The 11,761-nt window shown below is 36.9% G+C and overlaps 3 protein-coding genes and 1 long non-coding RNA gene across 4 annotated transcripts in view; 1 reads left to right on the top strand and 3 right to left on the bottom strand.

Moving 5' to 3' along the window:
- LOC109844468 (protein DELETION OF SUV3 SUPPRESSOR 1(I)-like) overlaps nucleotides 1–1,445 on the bottom strand; it is a 2,474-nt gene extending 1,029 nt beyond the window's left edge. The window contains exon 1 of the mRNA XM_020413520.1: nucleotides 1,230–1,445. Within this exon, the coding sequence (XP_020269109.1) occupies nucleotides 1,230–1,323 (94 nt within the window). The 5' untranslated portion in view covers nucleotides 1,324–1,445. The remainder of the gene's footprint in view (nucleotides 1–1,229) is intronic.
- On the top strand, nucleotides 1,494–4,551 carry LOC109844466 (chloroplastic lipocalin). The gene is made up of 5 exons (XM_020413519.1): nucleotides 1,494–1,633; nucleotides 2,198–2,342; nucleotides 2,410–2,652; nucleotides 3,464–3,754; nucleotides 4,236–4,551. The coding sequence occupies exons 1-5, from the start codon at nucleotides 1,590–1,592 to the stop codon at nucleotides 4,512–4,514; spliced, it is 1,002 nt and encodes a 333-aa protein (XP_020269108.1). The 5' UTR covers nucleotides 1,494–1,589; the 3' UTR covers nucleotides 4,515–4,551.
- Nucleotides 5,201–6,180, bottom strand: LOC109844469. Its single transcript, XR_002248038.1, has 2 exons — nucleotides 5,898–6,180; nucleotides 5,201–5,460 (listed from the first exon to the last, which is right to left on the bottom strand). It is a non-coding gene; the product is annotated as an uncharacterized LOC109844469 (long non-coding RNA).
- LOC109844774 (probable serine/threonine-protein kinase PBL23) lies at nucleotides 8,171–11,753 on the bottom strand. Its single transcript, XM_020413899.1, has 5 exons — nucleotides 11,383–11,753; nucleotides 10,659–10,843; nucleotides 10,390–10,579; nucleotides 9,320–9,711; nucleotides 8,171–8,611 (listed from the first exon to the last, which is right to left on the bottom strand). The coding sequence occupies exons 1-5, from the start codon at nucleotides 11,564–11,566 to the stop codon at nucleotides 8,327–8,329; spliced, it is 1,236 nt and encodes a 411-aa protein (XP_020269488.1). The 5' UTR covers nucleotides 11,567–11,753; the 3' UTR covers nucleotides 8,171–8,326.

Raw genomic sequence — 11,761 nt, 5'->3', positions numbered from 1 at the left:
TGGAGATAGGTGATTTCTTATGTCTGTCCTAGATAGCAACACTATGCTTGATCTATTTACAGAAAGTAGTAACCATTTCTTTTTATACAAGTATTGGCTCACTTTCTCTAGTTGAAATTAATTTCTTTGGCCCGAGGTTTGGGCTTGTCTACATCCTACCTATTCCTTTTCTTTTCTTTTTCTTTTCTTCCCTTTTTTTATTTGGATTCTTTTTTTTGGAGGGTTGGAGGGAGGGGTCCATCCTACCTATTCTTACTTATGCACATAAGAAGGGCATGCTCAGACGCACATTTTAAGGTCGCTCACATACTAAATGCATGTTCAATTTGTTCTAGACTATAACTCACTAGGCCCTTTGTTTGTTACGCATACAATGGTGGATACATATGTGATATCCAACATGTATTCCCAAAATAATAACTTGAACTTTACAAGGCTTATTATATATACTACAAATATTATTATTCTTCATCCTAAAAAGCAATATTTCTGAAATAGAGAATTCCTATGATTAACCTCACTAGATTTCAAGATCTTTAAAGTAGAATTTAACCTCACTAGCTTTCAACATCTTTAAAACCTATCAACAGAGTTGATCTTATTTATAGATCAGGCTAAACGGAGAACTGGAATAATCACAAAGATGATAAACACGCATCAGATGCTCTCGGTAGATACTAATAAAACCAAAGTAACTTATCACCATCACTGTCAGAATGACAAACTACAGTTTCGCAAGCATGAGAGCTAGTTTCAAATTTACAACTTCATCCCCTCAAAATAATAAGCTCTGCACCTTCAAGCCTCTCCTTCATAAGGTCATCCGACAATGAGCTAAAGCTAATGGTTAAAGCTACAGATTGCATACTACTATCACTACACTAGCTAAATATAATCTTCTTCTTTTTTTGGGTGAAACAATCAGCAAACCCAGCTGATGCTTTCATATAGTCCGTGATAAGCATAGAACAGCTCGTGCAATATAATCAATAAGTAAATTTACCAAGGGATTACAAACTTACAATCGATTCACAACCTTTAGATCTAACATCACAAAAACCCTAACTCAAAATCACCAAAGATCGTCGCTTTTTACATGAAACTTTCTAGCCTAACCTAATTCAAGAAGAATCTCTATTACCCATTCGAAAATACCACCTCCCAATTCACAAAGCGAAGCAAGTTCCAAACTTTCCAATAAATCTAACCATAAAAAAAAGGATGCTCACCTTCATCAATTTCGAACTCCTCGAACTCGTCGTCATCCTCAAAAAGGTCCATCTTCGCGTCCTCGGTCGCCGTCGGCTTCGTCTCCGTCGCCATCAGATCAGAGCAAAGAACGAATCTGCAAGAACTAGCGGTTTTATGAGAGAGAGGAAGAAAAAGAGAGAGGGGGCACTCGCGTGATTTATAGGGCACGGGCCTTTTCTCCTCAATTTCGGGTATCGGATCCGACCCGAATAAAACCCGTTTACGGATTTTGTCTCAGGTTTTGTGTGGACGAGCCTCGAGCGAAATAGGAAAGCAAAAGATGAGCAGCAGGGGGGAGATAGAGAGGGGAAGAGGGTTCTAGAAGCTTCTAGAAGGCCATGGCTTCTCTTCTCAGCTCTCAAACACCTGTTGCCTTCTCCGGGTAAGAATCAGATTTCTCCATTTTATTTCTCTTTTTTTTTTCAGTTTGTCATGCGATAAGAACAACATGAATGTGCTTGAGTTTATTTGATTCTATTTACTGTAAATTTAGGCTGAAATTTGCTGCAGATGAATTTGCATATTATTAGCTTGCTAATGACTGTGATAATTAATGATGAATTATTCTTTTCTGATGTTTTAAGNGTATTGTCACGTCCCGGGCTCACGGGCCCGTTGGCGCATGCAAGCCGTGGGTCCACGGAGAGCAACTCGTGGGTTGGCTAAATCCACCACCAAAATGCTAGCACTAGTTGTTCTTGGGCCTTGAGCTTCTCTATTTAAATCACTAACATTTCTTTACACTAGTCCATGTGAGACTAAAGTGTGTGTGTCACAGGTATTTTGAGCTTCCTCCTTGCGTATATCAATCACAAATAGATGGATGTTGAGAAGTTGTTCGATTGTAAAATATGTTTCCATGAATTTTACTGATACTGCTTGTAGACTTATGATAAGTTTATTTCATAATTTTTTTAATATCCAAGATAGCTGTTCATCTTCTCAGCCTCAGCAAGAGAGAACATGTTTTTCCAAGTGACAGAGCTGTAAAATGTTCTCTGCATGAGACCACAACCAGGACTCCAGCTATTACAAGGCATCTCCTCCCTTGCCTTGCTGCTTCAGTAATTTTTGCTGCATCACCAAACCAGGTAGAAGGAAAATCTTCTCTGCTCTTTTTCCGTATTAACTCGGCTTCCTAAGTGTTTATTCTGGCAGGTTATTGCCGGAGAAATTTACAGTCGCCAAAGCTTATGGCAGATTGCATCCGCCACAGAGAAAGGCGCCGTTTTGAAATTCGACGATAGCACATCAGATGAACGAGGTGGGACAATGCTGATGATGAGAGGCATGACCGCGAAGAATTTTGATCCGGTGAGATATTCTGGGAGATGGTTTGAAGTCGCTTCGCTCAAGCGTGGATTTGCTGGGCAAGGACAAGAGGACTGCCATTGTACGCAGGTAAGCTGATTGCTCGACTACCTGGTCAAAATCAAGAGTATAATTTTTCTGTATGGATCTTAAATATTTATCCGTTTTTTTATTTTAGTAGTTACCTGTATCTGATCATCGATAACCCGACTACGAACATACTTTAGCTCTTCTTATAAACTAAACAACTTGGAATAATATCAAATAAGAGGAGGACCCTCTGAATAAAATTTTCTTTTTTGAATTAGTAAAATTTGTACATCACAAATTTGAACCTCATTTAGATATTACACATTCCATCCATTTTAATTAGGGTTATTTGCATGCACTCCCTCTGTACTATGAGAGTGGACTGTGTAGCTACTTACTTTTTATGTTCTATTTTATTAGCACATACACCTCTGATCCCATGACCGTGTGATTTTTCCGTTGGTTTAAAACTCTCATGGAAGTCACGTGAGTATTAGAGGAAAAATTCGTCAAGGACCCAAAATATGGGACCAATAGGGGGGACAAGTGAGGTGCCCCGTCCTATTGGATAATGAGTTGGCCATCATTAATGATGGCCAGCTCATTATCCAATAGGAGGGGGACACCTCACTTGTCTTAATGATGGCCAGCTCATTATCCAATAGGAGGGGGACACCTCACTTGTCCCCCTTATTGGTCTCATATTTTGGGTCCCTGTAGCTATTTCTACCTAAGCTTAAAAACCGATCAGGAGGTGTGTGCACTAATAAAATAGAACATGTATAATTAGTTTCACCCGCATAGTCTAAGGAATTATGATGAGACTGGAAATGATCCATTACCTTCACATATACTTCCCGGAAATTTTCAGGGCATTTATACGTTCGATGCTAACACCCCATCGATCCAAGTTGATACATTTTGCATTCACGGTGGCCCTGATGGTTATATCACCGGCATAAGAGGAAATGTCCAGTGTCTTTCGGAGGAGGAGAAGAACAAAGCTGAAACTGATCTTGAGATGCAAGAGATGATCAGAGAGAAATGTTACCTTCGCTTTCCAACATTGCCTTTCATACCCAAGGAGCCCTATGATGTGATTGCCACTGATTACGACAACTTTGCTCTTGTCTCTGGAGCTAAAGATCGGAGCTTTGTTCAGGTATATAATTTTGTTCTTTAGCATCTAAAATAAAGTTTATAGCAAATCCAGTAAATGTTTTGGAGATGCAGATGTGACATTTTATTGGATGCAGAACTAATTAGTTATATGAGGCCTATGTACCAAATATGGTAATACACGACGTGGCATGTTTTAGGTTTTATGAACTGTTTTTTTTTTATCAAGACATAAATTCGGTTTTCATATGGTATATATAGAAGCTTCAATTGCTTTTCAGGCGATTGCCAAGATTTTGCAAACGCAATAGAGGTAGTAGAATCAAAAGGAAAATATTGCAGAAGTTGAGCTCCATTAGTCTAGTTGGTCTGGTCCTTCCATTGAAACGGAAGAGAGAACATACATTTATCAGCAACAATTTCACTCGGGGGTCTATCTGCAATTGGGCAGTAGTATAGGGGGGTCAATCTGCAGTTAACCCTTATTCGTATTCTCCCTAACCACCAAGCATTCCTGGAAACAGATTTACTCAAGAACACCAGACCCAGGACCAGCCTTCATCGAAAGATGCAAGTCATACTTAGCAAATTATGGGTACGACCCGAGCCAGATCAAAGACACACCACAAGATTGCGAGGTGATGTCCAACAGTCAGCTAGCATTGATGATGTCTCGGTCTGGAATGCAGCAAGCTCTCACAAATCAGTTCCCTGATCTTGGGCTCAAAGCTTCGGTGGAGTTCAACCCGTTCAGTAACGTATTTGACACATTTAAAAAGCTTATCCAACTCTACTTCAAGTAGAGCTCAAAGGCGAGGTAAATCCGTATATCGTTGTTTTTAATTCGTAGATTCTAGTTTAAGTACATGTGTTCTCTGTTTTTTCTGTTGTCAATGTGTAAGGAATTGTGAATGACCCTGTGTGCAATTTGATATGTTCAAAACAAGATAATCGGTCCTCGACGAACTCAGTGTGAACGACTGTTTCATTCTTTTGTAAGCCAATATAGAAAATGTTATATTTAGAGATTAATTGGTTGGCCCCATCTGCAACATTTGCAACTTCTATTGCTGAAACTGGAATCGTTTGGACGAGTTTGTATTTGTTTTTTCGTTGTAACTATTAGATGGCGCCGTTGCACTGCATTTGTAAAAAGTTCTCCAGATGCAGTCGACGACTTGCCAAATTTTGGATATAAATCTCCATAAAGGCATAAGTTCTACCGAAAAAAAAACCAATACCCCAACCAAACACATGCAATTACCCATCGAAAAATTTTAAAACTGAGCGAACAACCGCACACTACGACAACAATTGCAGCAATGCAATTGCACACAACTTACATTTGCATCGCAATTACAATCGCACCGAACCAAACGGTCGTTTATTGTGATTTAGATTTTTATGAATACCTCGATTGCTTTGTGTTTCATGAGCATCATTGCCCTTGCTTAGTTATTCCCCTTTATTATAAATGTTTCTGTTCAAATTGACTGAAAAATCGAAATGCTATATTCCGAACACGAGCTAATCTGCAAAAGACTTACTATTTGCAACTGAATCTGAACCACACACTAACTGCATGTAGCCACTAAATTAATTTACATCGGGCAAAAAAAAAAAAACCATTAATGATCAAAGACTACCCCTAACAATATCAAAGAGCACAATCTGAAAAATAAAACCAGAGGCTGATGAAGTTCTGACCCGCTAGCTTCTCAATCTGACCCAATCCTATCACCTGCTTGTCTGCAATCAAATCGAATTTAACGGTCGGTAAAATTATTTAAAAGCATCAATTGCGCCATTGGGGTTCCAAAAAAAAAAAAGATTATAATTCCCACTTATTTTAATGATGATTATTTTTGGAATGAATCATATACACAATGGTATAAATAAGCACACTGTTATAATTTGAGAAATACAATATAACATTGAAATATATAACAAATGTAAGAGGCAAAAGCATGTAATGAAAGTAAAAAAGAGATTGAAAAAATACAAGGAAAAAAAATGTATAATAGAGAAAAAATAGAAGGCACCCAAATTATGAAATCAATTAATTTTCCCAAACACCAAACTTTCATCCAGATCTCCCCATACCACTAGATCATCAAAACTTACAATTTAAAATAAAAATTAAAAAAAAAAAAAAAAAAAAAAACCAAAACAATATATACACTCACCTGATCAGCGTCACTCCCATCCGATGAAAAAGCGGTCGGCATGGGCCCCACCTTGGGCCGGGCCACCGAGCTCCGGGCCCACCCAGGGCCGTTTCTAACGAAATTCTTAATCGTGCTGCTGCAAGATTTGGGCTTTGATTGAGATTTTGGCTCCAACAAGATCGATGGAGACGATGGGAACGTGTAGAAGTGGAAAGAGCAGGGGATCGACGCCATTTTTTTGAAAAATCAATTCAATTGATTTTGATTTTGATTAGAGAAGGAGATTTGAGGGGAGACCTTTGAAGAATTTGGATTAGAAAAAAAAGAAGAGATTTTTATTGGCCCTTTATATACGGTAGTCGTTAGGAGTTACTCTTTTCCATATAAGTCCTTTTCCAATTGGGATTTACGCCTTGAAAATTTAATTGATTGGGGTTTACTTTTTTGGTCTGTTGACCCGTTGAAGTTACAGAAATAGCCTTGCTGAGGATAGATGCATGATTTATTTTTCCATTTTTCTTTGAAGGGCCTACATTAATTGAACGTTGCATATTTGATGTAGATTCTATGATTTATGGCTAATTATTAAGTTACTTTATAAAAACATTACTTTCTAGAATAGTTTATAGAATCTTATTGGCAGCCTTTTCGCTCAAACTTAAAACCGTCAAATAATTGTGACATATTTGCTTGTTCTCGTTTTTTTTTAATTAATCCAATTATCAATTTAGCTTAGAATTAGATGCCGTGTATGTAAATTGTCCGCTTTAGCAATCCCAAAAGAATATGTATTTTGTTGAAAAACTAAAGTGCAACTTTGGCTAGTAGAATATGTAACGGAGACTAATGAGCATATTTAGTCATTCTCCGAATTCACGGAGGTCCAAAAGTGCGAAAAAATTTAATAAATAAATAAATTGTCCAAAATCTGCAAATCTTACGAAAGTTGGGGGCATTCTTGCTACTTCTCCTTTATCCTCTCATCCATTTGTGGATAAAATATTCTAGCGGCTGGATTTCCGAATCTGGGTGCTCCAAATTTAACCATCATGATGACCATCATCATCTTCGACTAAACGTCAAACCATCGTTATCTGATGACGTGTCAGAACATTACTGGAAGCATCCAGGGGACCCACTAATATGGGCTTATAGTGTGGAGACACGTGTGCAAGAATCCTGTTTGATGCTGTGATCAGAAACAGCTGATCCGAGAGAATTGCGCTCCGTTGTGGTTTTGGTTATTAACAGTAAGATGTGGATAATGATATGGATTAATTTAAGTTGTTAACAGCTTAAAATAGATTGTTCTCTCTTTTTCTTTCTTTTTTTTTTCCCCTCTTTTGACCAGGGAATTTCCCCATGATCCCTGGAATAAGTATCAAACTTCCGGCATGACTAAGGGGCACCCCTCAATGCACCGTCTCAGATATTCTAGAAAATTAAATTTCTGTGGATGTTCCCCAGGAGGGTCGATGGTGAGACCCTGGAATACTACTTATCTGTAGCTGACCAACTTGGCTAGACCATCTTGGATATTGTGGTGTTTAGTTAGTTGCAGCTTAGCCTATTTGACCGTGATATGACCATAAATGGGTATTGGTTTTTTAATACCGTCACTATACGGAGTTGTGCAAACTTTGATCGAAGCGGACTGAGGGCTTTGTTGACCAATTTTTATCCCTTCCTTTTGTTATGAAATGTGCACGAATATGATATGCATCAAGGTCGTCTTTGAGATACCTGCATTTATGTACATCACGTAGCGACACGCATCCTAAAACAAATCCAAGGGCTAAAAATGTTGCTGGACAGAGTTCACTTCACTTAAGTTTATAGGAGCTTTCACAAATCATTGGCCTGCACAATCTAAAATATCATTTGTTATCCGTGATTAAACCTGATTTTGATCTAAACCAGAAATCATTGGCTGCACATCACTACTACCAACATTAACAAAGCTTTTACTCTGATTAAGCCAGATCTTAGTTTTTCTTCATATATCTCAAGACTAATACTTAATTATAGGTTAAGAAGCAATCTGACTCAAAAGCATATTGCTTCATAAAAATACTTCAATGTTAATGCTGTTAATTTAACGCATAGTATATATATTCATGTCTTACAAGTAATGCTTGATTATGTAACTTCTAATTCCTGACTGTACTCTCTTCGTGCATGTTTTCATGTGCACAACTGCATTGTAAACCTGCAGCCCATACAAATATCAGGGTGGTAATATAAAATCTTTTTAAACTCAACTGCTCCAAAATTTTCAGGTCTGACTGACGTTTAATATGAATGAAACCTGCACAATCCCAAACCAAATTCCTGAAAACAAAAGAAGCAACTTCTAACAATCAAATTAGCCGAGTACAACACTTCATTAAAACAATCAATCCATCAATTTACGATTTGATTACAAATGATCCGAATCTTCAAGTCCCTTATATCCTTTTTTCTCCTCCTCCATCCTCATCATCATTTCCCTTGTCATCAGTACTAGGCCTTTTGCTCAAGTCTTTAGAGCTCTCCTGTATCTTATTGTTCTTTGATAAGTACTGGAGAGCAGTAACAACATCGCTGATCAATGGACGAGTGCTTGCTTCTTCTTGAAGACACATTGCTGCAACTGCAAGAGCTTGGTATAGAGCTTTTGTGGGGAAATTTCCTTCGAGCAAGGGATCAGCCATTTCTATGAATCTCTTCTTATCTCTGAACAGTGGTTCTGCCTGTAAATAGTTTTTTGTAATCCAAAATTATCAAATATGGAGTTAATGTATAAATGTTTCAGATTTATGAGGATTGACATGCATAAATGGCTAAGAACTCTATGTTCAGGAGTATATTAGAGAAGCCAAGAGATGACAAATGTGAAACGATAAAGTTCTTTCTTGTGTTCGTATCCACAACAAAGTCAGATATATGCTCAATGTATTTAGGGTAAATTTCACAAAGCACCCTCCACCCTTTAAGTTTGGCTGATTTTGAGATAACCCCCTAACCTTTAAGATGTCACATAACCACCTGTAAGTTAATTTGGGGTGCTTTAGAAACCAATGTTTTCAATTTTTTCAACTCACCACCCTAATGGTCTTTAGACTAACTGGCAAAAAGACCAAAATACTCTTTTCAAATTAACACTGGACCAAACATGGACCAATTAAGGGGGGTTTTGTGAAAATTTGCTTCAAAATTATTTAAAAAGAACATGAAAGGGTTTTTGCTATCAGGAGCATTTTGGTCATTTGCATGATTTTCATGTGCACAGTTAGACTAACGGTTCTCCTTAGGGGCAATCTGATATTTCTATATTTAGGGGGTTATCTCAAGTTGGCCAATCTTAAGGGGGTTTTGTGAAATTTACCCATGGTTTTACTATCATGCGCTAAGCTTATTAGAGTCTGTGAAAATATGAACGTTTTGCAAATTTAACATACCCAATGAATAAGATGCTGCTCATTTGAAGGCCTTGAAGTATCAACAGCTCTCCTCCCTGTAATTATCTCCAAGAACACAACCCCGAAGCTATACACATCAGACATCTTCGTCAATTTACCTGTCAGAACATACTCCGGTGCACAATATCCATACGTGCCCATAACCCGTGTCGATACATGACATTTATCTCCACTGGGACCCACCTTAGCTAGCCCAAAATCAGATAGCCTCGACTCGAAATTCTCGTCAAGAAGTATGTTTGACGCTTTGAAATCGCGATATATCACTGGTGGATTGGCTACATCATGTAGATATTCGAGGCCTTTTGCTGCGCCTATTGCTATTTTTATTCTTGTGGTCCAATCTAAAGGTTTCTTATTTGGTGGGAGGTCTGCAAAGAAAAAAAATTTGATGAATTTGATCATTATCTTAGATAAATGATTGATCGAAGCTTTCATTCTTAATAAGACCCGTAATTTACTTACACTTATTTTTGCGAGTCCTTTAATATTGCTTACAGAAAAGAACAATGAAGAGTTGAATGATTCTTAGAATCATATAGATTTATTGGATGAAAGAAAGGCCAAAAACATAAACTTTGAATGAAACAATGTACATTGACATGACTCTAGGAAACTTATAGTATTGTGTGATTAAAGAAATGCCTGAAAACATAAATTTTGAATGAAAACGTACAACTCTACGTCGAATTTACTTCCAGTTCTGTGAGTCCCAGAATGCTTGTAAGAAAACAATGTAGACTGACATGATTCTTGGAATTTTATAGCATTATGTGATCAAATAAAACCCTAAAACATAAATTTAGAATGAAAACACACTGATACAACCTTAATCAATAATCTATGGTGGCTTACCAAGAAGCTGAATTTTTCAGGCACTATTATGTATCCGATACTACTAGCAGAAAACAATGTAAACAGAGATGATTCGTATAGCTTTATGTGATCAAATAAATATTTGAAAACATAATTTTTGAATGAAAACGTACTGATAAATTTTTGAATGAAAACGTACTGATACAACCTTAAGTTAACTCTTAATTGCTTACCAAGGAGGTGATCCTCTAAAGAACCATTCTTCATATACTCATAGACAAGAAGTCTCTGTCCATTTTCAGCACAATATCCAATCAAGTTAACTAGATTCTCATGATGAAGTAGATTCAGCATCAAAACTTCAACTAGAAACTCTCGGTTTCCTTGTAAACCATTTTTATCGAGTTGTTTCACTGCAATTTCCTGTGAAAAATGAACTAACTATCGTTTGCTGATATCTGAATTAAACCAGGAAACTAATTAAAATAAGAAAGGGGATTACTTGTTTTTTCTCAGCAAGGTATCCTTTGTATACTCTTCCGAAGCCTCCTTCACCTATTAGATTCTCCTCTTTGAAATCATCGGTTGCTTTCATTAGTTCAGCATATTTGAAAACTCTGGCCTCATTAGTATTCTTGTTTTCTATCTGTAAAATCTCGTCAGCTACTGTCCGGTGCTTGGTAGTCGCTGTACATGTCAAAAACTTGTTAAATTTTGGAGATGATATTATTTGATTACTTTTAGATTGACTGATTTATGAAATTACATTTTTTTAAAGCATCACTGATATGTATCTTTTCTATACAAGTCACAAAAATCTTTATGTCGAACTGTTGGTTGGTGATATGCCTTCTGTTTTTTCTCATAGATTTGACTTGTTGAGTTAAGCAATGGTTGTACAAAACTTTTAAATGTGCAGTTACTTAATGAATTGGTTTAAAACTTCGATTGTGATATCTCAATGTTGTATTTGGTGTTTATGTTTGATTTCTTATGCATTATGCATTGTTTTCAGATGTTGAATAATAAAGTTCATAGATTACATTACATTGTGGTAAAATCTGACAATATTTCATATTATATATGATAATTCAGGCTTAAGAAAAAATCATCTCAAGAAAATGGAATTGTTATTGAATATTAGTGACCCAATTCTTATCATTTCATAATAATTCAGAATAACAAAAAGTTCTAAAATTGCAAGGAAAGAAAACTGTTGAACGTACCTGATTCCAGAGAGATGTTATCCACGAGGTTGGCTAGAGTCTTCCCTTTTCTTATTTCTCTTGCATTATTTGCTAATCTCTGTTTATTTGCTTCAGTGTTTTGCTTGAAGCAACAAAAACAGCCCATCACAATTCCCACCACCAATTTTTTCAATATTTTGCAGAATTCACCCCTTCGAATCATCAAAAATAAATTTTCAGAAATTTTCCCTCTTCGGTGGCTCTGAGCCAGGAGCTGATCCTCGCTCAAGGCCGTAACCACGCAATCCAAGTTTCTAAAGAAGAAAGAAAATCACATGGAAATCAAACATCTGAATGTATATTTCAATTCATGAAGGTTAGAATTTTTCTTTTCCATTTTTTTGTTTCATGTGTTGCC

This window comes from Asparagus officinalis, chromosome 6 (assembly GCF_001876935.1).
Source record: "Asparagus officinalis chromosome 6, Aspof.V1, whole genome shotgun sequence".
Classification (NCBI taxonomy): Eukaryota; Viridiplantae; Streptophyta; class Magnoliopsida; order Asparagales; family Asparagaceae; genus Asparagus; species Asparagus officinalis.
Note: the sequence above shows the minus strand (reverse complement) of the source record. Positions and strands in the feature narration are given on the sequence as shown.

Coding starts and splice junctions, on each gene's coding strand:
- LOC109844466 (XM_020413519.1), top strand. CDS start 1,590: ATGGCTTCTCTTCTCAGCTCTCAAACACCTGTTGCCTTCTCCGG. Junction 1,634..2,197: donor ACACCTGTTGCCTTCTCCGG/GTAAGAATCAGA, acceptor TCATCTTCTCAG/CCTCAGCAAGAGAGAACATG. Junction 3,755..4,235: donor AAGATCGGAGCTTTGTTCAG/GTATATAATTTT, acceptor TCCTGGAAACAG/ATTTACTCAAGAACACCAGA.
- LOC109844774 (XM_020413899.1), bottom strand. CDS start 11,566: ATGATTCGAAGGGGTGAATTCTGCAAAATATTGAAAAAATTGGTGGTG. Junction 10,844..11,382: donor TAACATCTCTCTGGAATCAG/GTACGTTCAACA, acceptor TGACATGTACAG/CGACTACCAAGCACCGGACA. Junction 9,712..10,389: donor TTTAGAGGATCACCTCCTTG/GTAAGCAATTAA, acceptor TTTTCTTTGCAG/ACCTCCCACCAAATAAGAAA.